This window comes from Delphinus delphis, chromosome 17 (assembly GCF_949987515.2).
Source record: "Delphinus delphis chromosome 17, mDelDel1.2, whole genome shotgun sequence".
Lineage (NCBI taxonomy): Eukaryota > Metazoa > Chordata > Mammalia > Artiodactyla > Delphinidae > Delphinus > Delphinus delphis.
Genome location: NC_082699.1, coordinates 10,670,567 through 10,686,191, shown reverse-complemented (window position 1 = coordinate 10,686,191; position 15,625 = coordinate 10,670,567). Strand labels below are relative to the sequence as shown.

The 15,625-nt window shown below is 37.7% G+C and overlaps 1 protein-coding gene across 1 annotated transcript in view; it reads left to right on the top strand.

Annotated features, from left to right (window-relative positions):
* The window catches only part of CYP7B1 (cytochrome P450 family 7 subfamily B member 1), a 182,327-nt gene that overhangs the window by 155,142 nt on the left and 11,560 nt on the right, over positions 1–15,625 (top strand). Inside the window, exons 3-4 of the mRNA XM_060035153.1 lie at positions 8,103–8,690; positions 9,162–9,368. Of these exons, the coding sequence (XP_059891136.1) occupies positions 8,103–8,690; positions 9,162–9,368 (795 nt within the window). The remainder of the gene's footprint in view (positions 1–8,102; positions 8,691–9,161; positions 9,369–15,625) is intronic.

Genomic DNA, 15,625 nt, shown 5'->3' with positions numbered 1-15,625 from the left:
CACAACTACTGAGCCTGCGCTCTAGAGCCCGAGAGACACAACTACTGAGCCCACATGCCACAACTACTGAAGCCCACGTGCCTAGAGCCCATGCTCTGCAACAAGAGAAGCCACTGCAGTGAGAAGCCCGTGCACCGCAACAGAGCAGCCCCCGCTTGCCGCAACTAGAGAAATCCCGCTCGCAGCAACAAAGACCCAACGCAGCCAAAAATAAATAAATAAAATAAATTTATTTTTAAAAAAAGTCTGTGGTTTACACTAGAGCCCGCTCTTTGCGTTGTCCAGTTCCTTGGGTTTTAACCAATGCAACATGTCAGGTATCTTCCATTACAGTATCACACAGAATAGTTTCACTGGTCTAAAAAATCCCCTGTGTTCCACATATTCATTCCTCTTCCCCTCGCCCTGAGCCCCTAACAGCCATGGATCTAGAATATATTTTTAATTTAAAAGTATTTGTTATGGTTCAGTGCACAGAGAGCAGTGTGGACCTAAGAATGTTCCACAGCTTTCATTAGCACAGATGTAAATAAAGTAATAATCCTGCTGGTGAAAACAAATATATCTGTTATGGTTCTAACTTCAATAAAATGTTTACAAAACAAGGATAAAGCACACAGCAGCATCACTACGTAACCCAACATCACTGGGCGCTGAGAAGCTGGAATGTGCTCAGCTCATCCTCCTTGAAGGCCCATGCTCTCCAGCTGTAGCAGCTATATCTCTGGCCACCTAACAAACCTCTCCCAAATGTCATGCCTCAAAACAACAACTGGTCTGGCCCGGGTCACCTGTGTGGCTTGAGTCATCTGGCTGATTGACTGGGGCTTAAATGGCCCAAGGTGGCCTCATCACATGCCTGGCTGGGCCTCCTTCTCCACATGATGTTTCGTCCTCAAGAAGATGTCCTTATATATGTGGCAGCTAGTATTTCAAGAGGGTGAGAGGAAAATCTGTAAGGCCTCCTGAGGCCTTGGCTCACATGTTACAGAACCTCACTTCCAGACTTAGTACAAGCAAGTCACGGGCCAACCCAGGTTCAAGGCTAGGAAAATAGATTTCCACTTCTTCCTGGGCAGAGTGGCAGAGTCACATTGCAAAGGAGCCCATGTAGAAAGAGAGAAGAAGTTTATCGTGGCCATGTTTGCATACAGTCTTCCACGTCAGTTTATCACCTGGGCTAGGCATTCCTTTTCTTCACTTGTGTCTGCCCTGTCCCGGAAGGCCAATCTCTACACAGTAGATCATCTCCACGCCTTTGCCCTCTGACTTCTGGTTGGGTGTGCAGGTGGAGGGCAGGAAAACTGTGTTGTAGCTCTCCACCTCTTACTGGTCTCTGTAACACAGTTCACTTTCCTTCCCAAGAAAATTGAAGACATCAGGTATGCTCTCACTCAGATCCCCATGTATCTATCAAATGTTTCACAGTTATCCTTACCACCTCTGCTCCAGTTTCAGAGAATGTTCAAGACAATCCATTTACCTGTCCCCGTGACGCTTACTGTCTCCTCTGGGCTGGCATTACATTATTTCTTCCTCTCATATATGTATCTTCATTATTTTCTCTCTTGGGTCCTTACCCTAAGCTTCTAACCATGCTTAATCTTTCCTGTATTTTCCTCTAGTTAACTTTTCACTTCTGTTTTTTCTCTTTTGCATCTAGATTTTTAAAGAGAGTTACCTACCTTTGCTGCCCCCGGTTGTTTAGCTCCCAGAGGCCTCCTAGGTGTAACCAGCTTTCTGCCTTGCTGAGGTCATTAATGGGCCATCACCTGCCTGGACCTCTCTATCTGGTGGACAAAGCTGATCCCTCATTCCTTCTCAAAACACTCTGTTCCTTCACTGTCTTGACACTGTGCCTCCTGGGTCTTCCACCGATGCTGAGCATTCCTTATCTGGGTCATATTTACACGTGCCTCTTTCTTTGCTCAACCCCCTTTATCTTTCTCTAACAGTCTTTGGAATTTTATGTTCTATGCCTAAAGAATTTAGATAATTTCTTCGTACTGTAATTATGTTGCCAAGTATCTGAAGCAACCTTTTGTACATAGAGCAACTTCACTTTTGTGCTACCATTTCCATGTCATTGGGAGGAAAAAAATGATCCAACTGGATGAAATGGTCAGCATGGTCAGTTTCTCACAGGAATAGGTAGTATTTGTTTCATTGCATCTTGCCCCCTTGGCTGGCAACTGGCAAGTCTCTTCCAACAGTAATTATGTGCACTCTGATTTCAGAAGAATTGAAATGGAAAAAAAACCATCTGTCTTAGAAACAGAGACATTGTAGTGTATCTGGTGACCCTCATGAGGCTCTTCAGGGTCAAGGCTCCACCTACCTCTCCAGCCCCGTCTCTTGCTACTATAATGCACCATTAACACACCAAATTGTTGGAATTTCCTCCTCATATACCATGTCCTTTTGTGCTGCTTTTTTCTGTTGTGGTTCTTTCTGCCAGAACGCTGTTCTTCTGTTTCTCAGTCGTCCTTGAAAGATGACTGATGTGGATGCATCTTTTGAGGCCATCGTCACGTATCACTTCCTCCCAAATTCCTTCACTGACCATTTCCCTCCCCATGGTGTGTTTGATGCCTCTTCTCCAGGCTCCAATTACTCCTAGTATAACTTCTGTCATGGCATTTAATAAATTGTGAGTGTATTGCTAATTCACTTGTCTATTTCCCTTCATTGTTTTCTAACTTCTTTACTGCCAACATTTAGTTCAGAGCTCAGCACTGATTGATTCACAATAAATATTCGATAAGGAAATTCCCAGTACCTTAGAGCTGATGAAATACTTACTATAATACAAATAAAGGCCATAGCTGGGGCTTCTATTCTAAGTGAGCTTCTGGCTTCATAATACAAAACTGTATTCTTCACTTAAAAAAGTCACTCTTGGGGGGAAATAAATTAGGAGTTTGGGATTAATATATATACACTACTATATATAAAATAGATAATCAACAAGGACCTACTGTATAGTACAGGGAACTCTACTAATTATTCTGTAATAACCTATGTGGGAAAAGAATCTAAAGAAGAATTGGATGACCCAGCAATCCCACTACTGGGCATATACCTTGAGAAAACCATAATTCAAAAAGAGACATGTACCACAATGTTCATTGCAGCTCTATCTACAATAGCCAGGACATGGAAGCAGCCTAAGTATCCATCGACAGATGAATGGATAAATAAGATGTGGCACATATATACAATGGAATATTACTCAGCCATAAAAAGAAACGAAATTGAGTTATTTGTAGTGAGGTGGGTGGACCTAGAGTCTGTCATACAGAGTGAAGTAAGTCAGAAAGAGAAAAACAAATACCATATGCTAACACATATGTATGGAATCTAAAAAAAAAAAGGTTCTGAAAAACCTAGGGGCAGGACAAGAGTAAAGACACAGACGTACAGAATGGACTTGAGGACACGGGGAGGGGGAAGTGTAAGCTGGGATGAAGTGAGAGAGTGGCATGGACTTATAGATACTACCAAACGTAAAATAGATAGCTAGTGGGAAGCAGCTGCATAGCACAGGGAGATCAGCTCGGTGCTTTGTGACCACCTAGAGGGGTGGGATAAGGAGGGTGGGAGGGAGACGCAAGAGGGAGGAGATATGGGGATATATGTATATCTATAGCTGATTCACTTTGTTATAAAGCAGAAAGTAACACACCATTGTAAAGCAATTATAGTCCAATAAAGATGTTAAAGAAGAAAAAAGAAAACAAACAGAAAACCAGTTTCACTTGTTATCTTCATCTTAGATACTGAGAAGCTTGCTGAATTTCTCATGTCTAAATAATTTGGCCATGGCTATCTTTTTAAACTCAACAGTAGACAGCCATAGTTGAATACGAACTGCTACTTTCCTTTAGCTTCTTCCTAGAGTTTGAATAAATTCCTGTCAAAAATCCTTATTATGTATGTGGTTCTAATGATCAGTTTGCAAAATAGCTCATTTGGAAAATGTGAATGAGGAACAGCGTCTCCCACCGTTGTCCCATGATGTGAGTTCAGTGCGTGTATGTTTCTTGCGTGATGAGCAAATGATTGTCATCCCCAAAAGTCTCAAGGGACGTGGATGTCATCTTAATAAAGAAATTAAAAGGTACATCTTTTCATGAGAAACCACGTAAATTCGTGACCTGTCGCAGAAAATAGTTCTCTAATTGGTTTTGTGTGGTGGTGCAGCGGAATCGTTTTCCCTAGATGTCACCCCAGCGAAGCACCACTGTACATCACTGTCAACAGCTAGCGAAATTTCGCTGATAAGAGGGGGAGGATAACGTGGTCATCCTCATAAAATAAAAAGTTGGTTCACTGTCCACTCTTCCAATGAATATTTTCAGCTTGACATTTAAAAAACGTCTATTGAAGAGCCAGCTAAACATGGAGATCAAAAGGTTATAGTTATGGAAAATTTCTTTAAACTTCCAATTTATCTCATATTTCTTGACTGGGCATTTCTATTTCAAATAGTCAAATAGGTGTTCTGAATTCTCTTGGATGTGTTTCTGCACCAAATATCTGAAATGAAAGCATCAAAATTCAGGTTATAATGACCCAGATGTCAAACTTCTTGTGTATAAGACATCAAAGTGAATGATGTGTTGTTTTTTTTTAACATTTAGTGACATACTTGGCATCACGTAGCTTCACCTTCCTAAAAGAAGTAATTTTGAAGGAAGTGAAAAGGCTGTTGAGTTAGTAAACCATCGTATGCAGGTTATTCAGGAATGCTGGGGTTAATATCTTAAGGCCCAGCCAGCTCCTAAAAAAGGAAGACAATGAAATTATTGGTAAAGAATACATTAAAAATTTTGACCCCATTTCAAATTTACTGCTCAAAAGGATGGTTTTATATATACGTATACTTTTTTGCAGAAGTGAGCCTCGTTTTCACATTTATATTTTAGACGAATGCAAACTCTGAAATTCTTTAAATCAATGTATCACATCAGCTGCTGATAGCTTTCTTCTCCCTTCTGAAAACACAGCAAAGGATATTGTTTCTATCTTGTGATCTTTGTGAACTAGGCAACTTGCCTGTTGACACGTGGCATTCATTTACATAAAACCACACTGGAACAAAAGTTATTTTTGCTCAAGAATCCATGGCCTTTAGAATAACTTTTCAAATTTCCTTTGTTAAGAAATTTAAATTCATTTTATGAATGTATATGTGTTTTCCTAACTGTCTTATTAAAGATTACAAAGAAACTCTGGTTTTGCATCTCACGTTAGCAGATGGTGGACAGATGGTTTAAATTAATATTAATTTTGGAAAACTTAGCTTAAATTGTTTATACTGAAGATTAAAAGTTGGAAAGCCAGCTAGCATCTCCAGTGTTATTAGTACTTCCAAACCCACTCAAAAAGTAAAATCCAGAAAATCAAAAGGTCTTACTCAGCAATCCACATCTTATTCAGATGAGAGAGTCAGTAAAGCGTAATGCCTTGATGTTAAAGAAAATCAAAATAAGAATGAGAAAAAGAAAATACAGATCCCGGAGTGTAAAGAGTCTTGAAAAGAGTGAGAATTTTATCTACAAATTGCTTTAAACTCATCAGTAATGATTTTTTAAAAGAACCTGTATGCAACAAACTGTTTATTAAAAAAATATTAAAATTGGTTGCTAACCAGACACAGTTTTCTACATTTAGCTTTTACTGTTTTCATTTGAAATTAACCTCATAGTTTCTTCCCATATCCTTACCCCCAAGGTGAGATAGAGAAAGAGAGAGAGAGGGAATATATGTGTAGTTTGGATGAATTCTAGATAAAAACTGTAAAGTCCATGAAGCCTCTACTTCAGTAGGCCAATAGCCAGTGGCTTCTGTTGCCATGGCTGGATAGTTTTGCCTTTCCACTTAGATTTTGATGAATATAGAAAATGGGTCAGAAAAAAATTCAAAATATTCTCTAGAAATTATGTTTTACAGACTGAGCCTTTTATATATTCTCTGAATTTTACTAATTTAAAATAACTCTGTAAAGACATTTATAAGCAAAATCCTTTTGTTTAGTGAAAGGAGAAAAGTATGAACCACCTGTGAAAATGCACAACCTTGCCTAAAATTATATCTTTTGCAAAGTAAGAGAATTCGCTCTTTTTTCAATTATTTGTCAGGCAGATGCTGGCAGTTTTATTTAATTAAGCTGCCATGGTAAAGCAGGTGTCATAAAATATGCCCAAATCCAATTGATTCCTTTTTCTTTCTTCTCCGGGGGGGAAAAGAAAATCCAGTTTACTTTGTAGATACAGCTTTAGGGTCTGACCAGAATGAGTAGTCTCTTCTAGCTTTACCCTCACTCCTAGATTGGCCCACCTTATTAAATAAATTAAGGGGAAAGAGAGTGGATACAATTCAAGTCATACGATTTATTTTTAGAAAAAGAATTATAGCACATCTATTCATGTACACGAAAAACTTAAACTCTGTTTTACAATTGTAAAACAAAAAAACATGTATCCTGTTTCTAGGATTAGGTTGAAAATTATTCAAAACTTTATCCTAAATCTGGTACCAAATTGAATTTAATTTCTGTGATGCTGTTTGAGTTACTGTAAATAACAAGCAAGAAGTTGTTCATCTAAGAAAGCTTCACGCACACACACACACACACACACACACAGGAATGATGAGGTGAAGAGCTAAGTATAGATGATTCGACAAACTTTCATGTCTAATTATTTACTGTTTTCTAGAAGACAAATAAGTGTTAAAGTTGTAGGATCGTCGAAATTTCATGTGTGTTCTTGGAAAGGGAAGACTTATTAATGCTAGCATTGAATACTGCCTACATATTATCTCTAATTAGCAGGAGTCTTAAAGCAGCCCTCCAGTGAGAAGGAGTCAGCACCGGCTAAGGAAAAGAACAGTGCGTGGGGACTGTCTTCTTGTCTAGGCTCTGCCACTAAAAATGGCGGCATGATCTTGGCTCTTAACTTCTCCTGACTTTCTTTAGCTGATAAATGCTGGAGAGGCTGCAACTAGGAATCTCCAAGATCCGTGCCAGTTTGGAGAGATAGACCACAGTATGACTCTGTTCCTCAATGTGCCTTCTTACAAAATCACTTGAGGGACTTGTAGGTCCCACCTTCAATCCTTCTGAATCAGAATCAAGAAGGAATCTGTATTTTTAACCAGTACCCCAAGTCTGGACTGATGTATGAAAATGCCAAATGTCACCTCCTCAAAGAACCCTTGTTGATAACTCCAGGCAGACCGAAGCATATTTCACTTCCTGTTGCCCTTACATTGTGTTCCCACCTCTGCTCTATTACTGTCCGTAACAATACAATGGTTCATTTACATCTTTATCTCAAAAGGAAAGAGATCCAACCAAGTATCTGGATGTCAATAAATGTTGAATGCATGCATGAATGAATGGATGAAAGCGTGATTGGATGGGATCTAGTTCTGAAATCCTCTTTCGGTCACAAATCAATATGAGAGTTTGGACGTGTTACTAAATCTCCCTGAGCTACTATTTTCTCATCGATAAAACGAAAACCTTGGTATTTGTGATTTGTTGTTAGTGTTGAATTAGATGTTCATTTGTGAGTACCTGCTTCGTACCACATCTTCATTTATTTGAGTTAAAATTATTGTATCCAATCAAAGCTAAGATAACGCCAAGTATGAAAAAGCTCTTTATGCAGTGTAAGTGATCAGTAAAGGAGTAGCATCTTACCAATTTGAGTTGCTTGTTTGTTTTCTGATTGTATTATTGGGGAAAAATATAAGAAGTGTTTAAGTAATGAATTTTGAGCCTATTTAAAAGATAATTTAAATATCTTGGTAGTTTGTTAAAATAAAAATTTGAAGAATAAACTATCTTTTTGAAAGTCTTTAAGAATTTCAGAACATTTAACTTCAAGCTTCTAGCGTTTTCCCACAATCTTCCATTTTAAAAGGAAACATGTAGTGGAATTTTGAATCAAATAGATTTTTATTGTACTTTACATCTTTTGAGATGTGAGTTATTAAGGTCTTTCTAATTTTGATTAAGATATTCTCAAATTTCAGATATCTTGTTTTGTTTTACTACCACATGAATTCATATTCTCATTTATTTCTTTTAGGAAATTACATAACGTTTATCCTGGACCCTTTCCAGTACCAGTCAGTGGTAAAAAATCAAAAATTAAGCTTTCAAATGTTTACTAGTAAATTCTTAATGAGAGTGTTTTCTGTCAAAAAGATGATGACATATCATGACCTGAACGACAAGATTCATACTAGCTATCAACTTTTACGAGGGAAGCATTTGGACACACTGATGGAAAACACAATGAAGACTCTAAAACAAGTTTTTGAACCACAGCTCTTAAAAACCACAAGTTGGGACACGGAATATTTGTTGACATTCTGCAGCTCAGTGATATTTGAGGTGACATTTACAGCCATACATGGAAATGTTCTCTCTGGCGATAGGAAAACATTCATGACTGAGTTAAGAGATGATTTTTTTAAATTTGATGGCAAATTCACACATTTAGCATCAGGCATACCCATTGAGCTTCTAGGAAACATCAAGTCTATTCGAACGAAACTTATAAAACAATTGACAACAGAAAACTTAGCCAAGTTACAAGGATGGTCAGAAGTTGTTCAAATGAGGCAAGATATCCTGGAGAAATACTATACGCCCAAGGACACTGAAATAGGAGGTAAGAAACTTCTGAATGATGCCTTGTCTAAAATAAAATAATTTACAGTAGACCTTTGAAATAAAAAGACAAAATGGTGACCTTGAGAATTTTTATGCTCTTTCTAATTGGCTAATGATAAAATGTTTTACTCTGAAACAACCCTTTGTGATAATTGATTTTTTTTTTTTTTTTTTTTTTTTTTGCTGAGATGCTAATGCAAGATACTTAACAGGGATAATGAGAAAGAGTATAACTAAGCTGCATTTACTCCTCTTATCTCATCCCCCCTCCCCTCCCCCACCACACACACATTACATTTTAAACTATTCTCATTAAGCAGAAAATTAGACTTCAGAAGCCTATTGGTCCTCATTAGCATGCACTGATCCTTGGCTGGGTCTGTGTCCTAACATCTTTTAATTAGCACACTGCAAATCTAATCAGTGTAATAAACGCTATTAATCTTCCTTTTCACTTATTTTCTCCCAGCACATCATTTAGGCTTGCTCTGGGCCTCTGTGTCAAACACGGTTCCAACTATGTTCTGGACGATGTATTACCTTCTACGGCACCCAGAAGCTATGGCAGTGCTGCGTGACGAAATTGACCATTTGCTGCAGTCAACAGGTCAAAAGAAAGGGCCTGGATTTTCCATCCACCTCACCAGAGAACAATTGGACAGCCTGGTCTACCTTGGTAATTTATTTTTATCTGTTATGAAGAAAAGAAGGTACCTCTCTGCAAAGTCAGTTTATCACTCAAAGCTGTTTACCAAGAGGTGGAGGACACAGCTGCCTAATTGACATAATAACACCCATTTACATCAATTATAAATTATGTAGTTTATAGCTGTAGATACTCTCATTGCATGTAAACATTAAGGCCTAGGTAATTAACTATGTAAGGTATGCAAAAGGCTAAACCAAAGCTTTGCAATTATTTGAAAAAAAAAAAGATTTATGCCTGTTAAGTCACTAGACTCTGAGCATCTGTTGGTGTGTTAATGCTTTCCAAACGATGCTGGGCTATCTTAACAAGAAAGGTATTCGGGATTAAAAAAGAAAGTATTTCAGACAGACAACTTGTGTGCAAAACACACTTATTCTTCCCTCAAATGGTGTCTATATTTTCAGGCAGAGATTAAGATGTATTATACAGTTTGCAGCGTACGATTCGCAAAAATGTAGTAAGAGTGATTTCCACTGGAAGTTCATGATTTAAACACACTTGGGGAAGAAAAAAAAAAAGGAGGGAAGAAAGGGAGGGAGTGAGGGAGGGAAAAGAAAAAGCCACAGCTACAAATTACTTCATGTGAAATGTCAATATTTTATAAAATAGTCACTGGTTCATGAGATATGCATGGTCACTATTTCAAATACGTTTGAGGTCAGAAGTGACTAAGTTGCTTTTCTTTTTCTATGTAGGCCTGTGTGCCTGTAACAGTGAGCTTTTGATAACAGTGGATTCGCCTTTTCCGGTTTTGATAAGACGACTCTCATTATGTGAATGAATTTTAATTCCCAAAGTTAAATTCCAGTCCAACGAGTTATTCTCTGCTTTGTCTGTGTTGACGTTTCATCCTGTGGTTTCTTTTACTATACACTATTCCAGGGCCCTTTGGACAAATGCAGGAGCAAGTCTTTATATATCTCTGTTGCTCCCCTCGTTTGACAATGTAGGCAAGTATCTTAGCCCATGTTGGCCTCAATTTTCTCCCTTTTAAATATGTTCCAGGTTCTTTGATGGGAACTTCTGGGAGCAAAGGCCCTACAGGTCTTGATCAGTGTTGACCACCAGCTGACATTAAGAAGAATGGCCCCAAGTGTTCCGGAGGTTGTTCCCACTGGTTAGGATAAGACCCATCAAAGGCAGTAGCAGGAAGCTTGCCTTGTAGTGACAGTTGGCTAGCTTGTTCAGTCATGCCGTTTTTAGCATACGTTATCAAAGTAATTTTATTTATTTTTTTTATTGGAGTATAATTGCTTTACAGTGTTGTGTTAGTTTCCGCTGTAGAACAAAGTGCATTATCAAAGTAATTTTATATTTGCTTGGAGAAGGAAAATAATCCCAGCATTATTAAAATACAAATATTATTTTATTTTGCTTTTCAGAATGACTGGGGACCAAATGCACAAACTTTGCGTAAAGTTCTGGGTAGTTGCTTTCACGCAGACACACAGTATTTTCTGGGTAGAAGATTTATGGTTCCTATGAATATCAAGGTTTCATCTCCCATTTATTCAAGTAATTTCAATTGCATTTTATGAGTCAGATAATGTATACAGGGACGTAAAGCAAATAAACTTTAAGGAATATGTGTTTGTATTCAGAACACAGTTATAAACTCTTAAAATTTAGTTGAAATTCATCAACTTACTTTTTACTCTTAACTTCTCACTATTGAAAGAAAAGACCATTTTAAAATTGTGGTATTAAAGCAGACACGTTTAAATTTATTCAAGCTGAAGAAATGGCAGGTTCCAGAGCCGTAATCCGGGTCCATTTAAGTCCATCACTAGAGTAGAGATTTTCATCCAGGAGCCCTCAGACATTTACAGCTCACTTATCATCAACAAATGACCATCACCAATCCCAAGTGCCTGGAGATCCACCTGAGTACAGGAAGCACCTTCAGCAATCTAGAAGGTAGACCCCGTTCATCACAACCTCGGGTAACAGCAGAGGCCAGTGTTATTCATTACGAGAACTGAATCTTCTAGATAATAGGGTCCACTTTTTTTCTTTCTCCAGATAGACAGTTTGAAGCAATGTCTATCAGATTGCATCTTCAATGCAGATTGAAGCAAATTTTTATACGAATCAGACTCACAACAGATAACCTCTGCATCTAGTCATAGCTCTATCGTATTTCTCTCTATCAAAAGGGTATGAACTATATGAGGAAAGGCAAGATTTACAGAATTAAATGTGTACAGTGCACTGCATGGGATGAGTGTATGTGCATCTCATCTCCTTAAAGCAAGAGTTCTATGTATTCTAAGTACAATTGCTTTAAAGAAAGATATCTTGAATTTTTATTATTATAAGAAAAAAGTTCACAAGGATGAAAGGAATGCTGCATTTTTTTTTAAACCAGGAAGGAGGATTTTGATATTGGTAGAGCAAACAAAGGGAAAGGAGTTTTTCTTACAGAGATTTTGCATGTCATCGCGCATCGATAATAAAGCGAAGTTGGAAAGGAAAGTTAGAATGCTGTAGAAACCAGTATGTTATTCCTAAAGAAAAATGATTTCTCTTGTTTAGAGTGATCCTTGAAGACAGAGCCCGAGGGGGCATAGGCTTATCGTGGTGTGATCATCGTGCACATGTTATTGACACTCGTGGCCCAATCCTATAGGCCTCGCGTGTGTCCGATTTACTCTGACATCAGTATACACACAACATCAGCAAAACTTAAAACGTGCAGCATCAAGTGGGCTTTTAAATATCAAGCCTGTTCACGCAATTCAACGCAGTCATCCGTTGCAAGAGGCTGTGACGGACTTATGCTTTTTTCCAGTGCTCCTGAGCATCTTTCTTTACAACCGTCCTACCCGTTTCTTTTAGATAAAGAAAAACACAACTATATTGTTTTAGATATGGAACTTGTTATAAAGATTCTGCGTACCAGGTCCTCACTAAAATTGAATATCAGTGTTTAGTAAAGGTCTCTACAATTACATATAAATTTAGAATAAGATAGTATATACAGTGGGGTTCAGATAACTGTTACTTGGGACCTAAATTTCCATAGGAGAAGTTGCTGATAGAATGAAAGTTTGAGAAACTCTAAAAGAAAAGTAAGAATGTTTTTGTTTTCCCGGAAAGAAGAACCTGGGGTAGAGGTAGGACTTAGAACTACAGGTTTCCAATACAGGAAAAAGAAAAGTAGAAAAGTTGATTCAGAGAGAATATAAGAGAAAAAGATAATGTGAGAAGAGAAAGTTCTCAAAATTGAAGTTTTGATAAATGGATAACAAATAATCTCATTGAGTACTACTTCTTACTTCAAGATTTACCTGAAAAATGTATTTAAATAACTTAAAAAGTATGGGTTCAGTAAATGTTGTCTATTGTTATCACCAAGATGATGTTTAACCTCAGTGGCATCCCTATGACGTTTATGTTGTTTTCTTTATTTTCAATTATTTACGAACCAAGCTGGTATTATCATTAGACATAGTTCATGTTAAATATATTCATGACTTCAATATTTCAAAGCAATTTTATGGACTTTTATTGTTTCATATGATCTTCTTTAAGATACTGGGTGACTGGGGGAGCTATTATTTTGTCATTTTTACAGATGAGAAAATTCTCAGGGTGCTAAATAACTTGGCTAATAAGGTCATGGAGGTAAAGGAGAGAAGCAGGATTTTAACTTGGGTTTTCTGGCCACACTCACGCTTTTCCCCTCAAACCTATCTGATAGCAGAATTTTTTGAGTCTTTTTTCATTGTCCAAACAGAGAGGGGAGAGGAGTTCTTTGTATCTTGATTCATCAGCGCCAGCTGTGATATGCACATGATTAGATCAGAAAATGTGGGCTAGATGGTACAGTGTTAACTGTATTCTTAATTTCAGGATGAGACATTATGATAATATTCATAATTATTATTTTACTATGTATCAGGCTTTTATTAGCTTATTTAATGATCAAGTACTAGCTTATATATATATATATATATATATATATATATATATATATATATGTAAGTACAAGTATAGCTTATCTAATCCTCAAGTATTATTATCTTCATTTAATTGTTGTGTAACAAGGTGCAGAAAGATTAGTTAACCAACCCAAATCATACAACTAGATAGTGGCAGAGCCAGAAATTGATGCTGGCTCTACCTAACTTCAGCGCTAACGTATAAATGTTGTCAACTCGGGGGAAAATGCCCTAGAAATGTACCAGAGACCTTGCCCATTATATTTTACAAGGATACATATCACGAATTCTCAAATGCAGTTGGGTTTGAGGGTGAGGTTGGGGCTAGAGGTTCACATCAGAATATTGAGGGTTTTTTTAAATAAACTTTTTATTTAGAATAGTTTTACAGAAAAGTTACAAAGAGAGTTCCAGTATATCCCCCCTCACACACACACACACACACACAGTTTGCCTTACTATTAACGTCTTAGTGTGATGTATTTGTCATAACTGTGGGTGTTATTTTGAAAAAGCTCATTCAATATTATAAAATAATTGTGTATTTGAAAAATTAAAAGTGTCTGTAATTTAGACAGCAGTAGTAAAGTTTAACAAAATCCTCTCTTCCAGTGGGGATATACAGGAGGTAAAAATTCTACTTCATTTTAGAAATTTCTAACTGGGGGAGGAGAGAGAGGTATCTCCCACAAAGCGTATACCAGAAATCAGGTAATGAGATTTTTATGTGTAACATAAGGAGACATTGGTTAAAAAGTGAAAAATACTAATTTGGATGTTTGTCAAATTTTCAGCTCAGCACAAAACAAAGAGGGCTAGATAATATAATGAATGGCAGCAACAGGAGTTGAAAGGATTGAAAGGGAAATTTAATAAGAATTCAAATTATTGTACTTAGGTCTAAAAATCAACTGCGTAAGAATAGAATGAGGAAATGTGTGGCCCAGCAGAATAGGGTGGTTCTCAACCTCCGTTGCTCATTGGAATCATCTCAGGAGCTTTAAAAAGTACTCAAACCACCCCCAGAGGTTCTGATTTCATTGGTCTGGGGTGCAGGCTGATGGCGTTACAAGCTTCCAAAGCGACTCTAATGTGTAACCAAGGTTCAAAACCACTAATTTAAAGGTTTTAGTTAATGCAGTGGTTCTGATGCTATTGGCCGGTTATGGAACATTTATTTTTTTAAAACCACCTCGGTGATTGCAATGAGCAGTCAGAGCTGATCACCTATAGGATATCAGAAAGCTTAACACAAGTCCATGGAGAGATATTACTTCAAAAATCTGTTGCTCATCTGCTTCCAACAAAATATTAATAGAAGTGTGGTATCTAGGGCAGAGAAAGTAGTTCCTCTCTACTTTTCCAACTGAAATAGCACACCCAGCTCTGCCACATTTTAAGAGGCATATTGACTAATTGAATTGAAGACTAAAGGCCATATCATCTCTGATGGACAATTAAAAAATGACATGATAGTTGTCTTTAAATATTTTTAAAGGGCTGTTATGTGGAAGAGAGATTCAATTTTTTTGCCTTTGTGTCTTCTAAAGGGTGGAAATTTAAGGGAGGAAAATTCAGCTCAGTACGAAAAATAACTTGCTACTAAAATGGACTTTCTGAATGCCATCATTGGAGTTATCCAATCAAAAATTGAACAGTATCTTCACTAGGATCCTGGAGAGCATTCCTGTATATATGTACCTTCCGACTTAACACCTAGATTGTAGTGTGTGTGAAGCCCACATCCATATTCTCTGTTCTCTTTTTCCACCAACAGCAGTGGCCCAGTGCCCTGAGCAGAGAAATTCCTTAATAGTGCATTTATTGACTCTGTGAATGTTGAATTTACGTTTGTGTATTTTAGCAGTAAACCAAAAGCCGTGCCTGCAGCGCAGAGTGAAAGGCATTCGTACCAATTCAGATTTGCTTTTAACTTTACTTAAAATACACAGTTGTTGAGCCAAAGAGTAATTATTTGGCTTCAAATTGTCTGATGACCACAGTGCCTCATTTACCTTCTCACCTGTCTCAAAAGTGGTTTTGTAAAAACTCGCCTACACATCTGGAGGCTCACTCTGTTTCCTTACCCTCACCCTTCTAGCGCACACTGCCTCCAGAGCCCCCTTTCCCTTTCCTGTCCGCCTGCCTTTTTCAGACCATCGGCGTGTTCAGCCCCAGTCGACTGCAGCAGGGTCTGGCTGCTCATTTCACTGCAGCCACTGCCGCTATCCACTGATCACCATGGCTAATCAGATGGTGTGACAGTCTGCACCAATCATT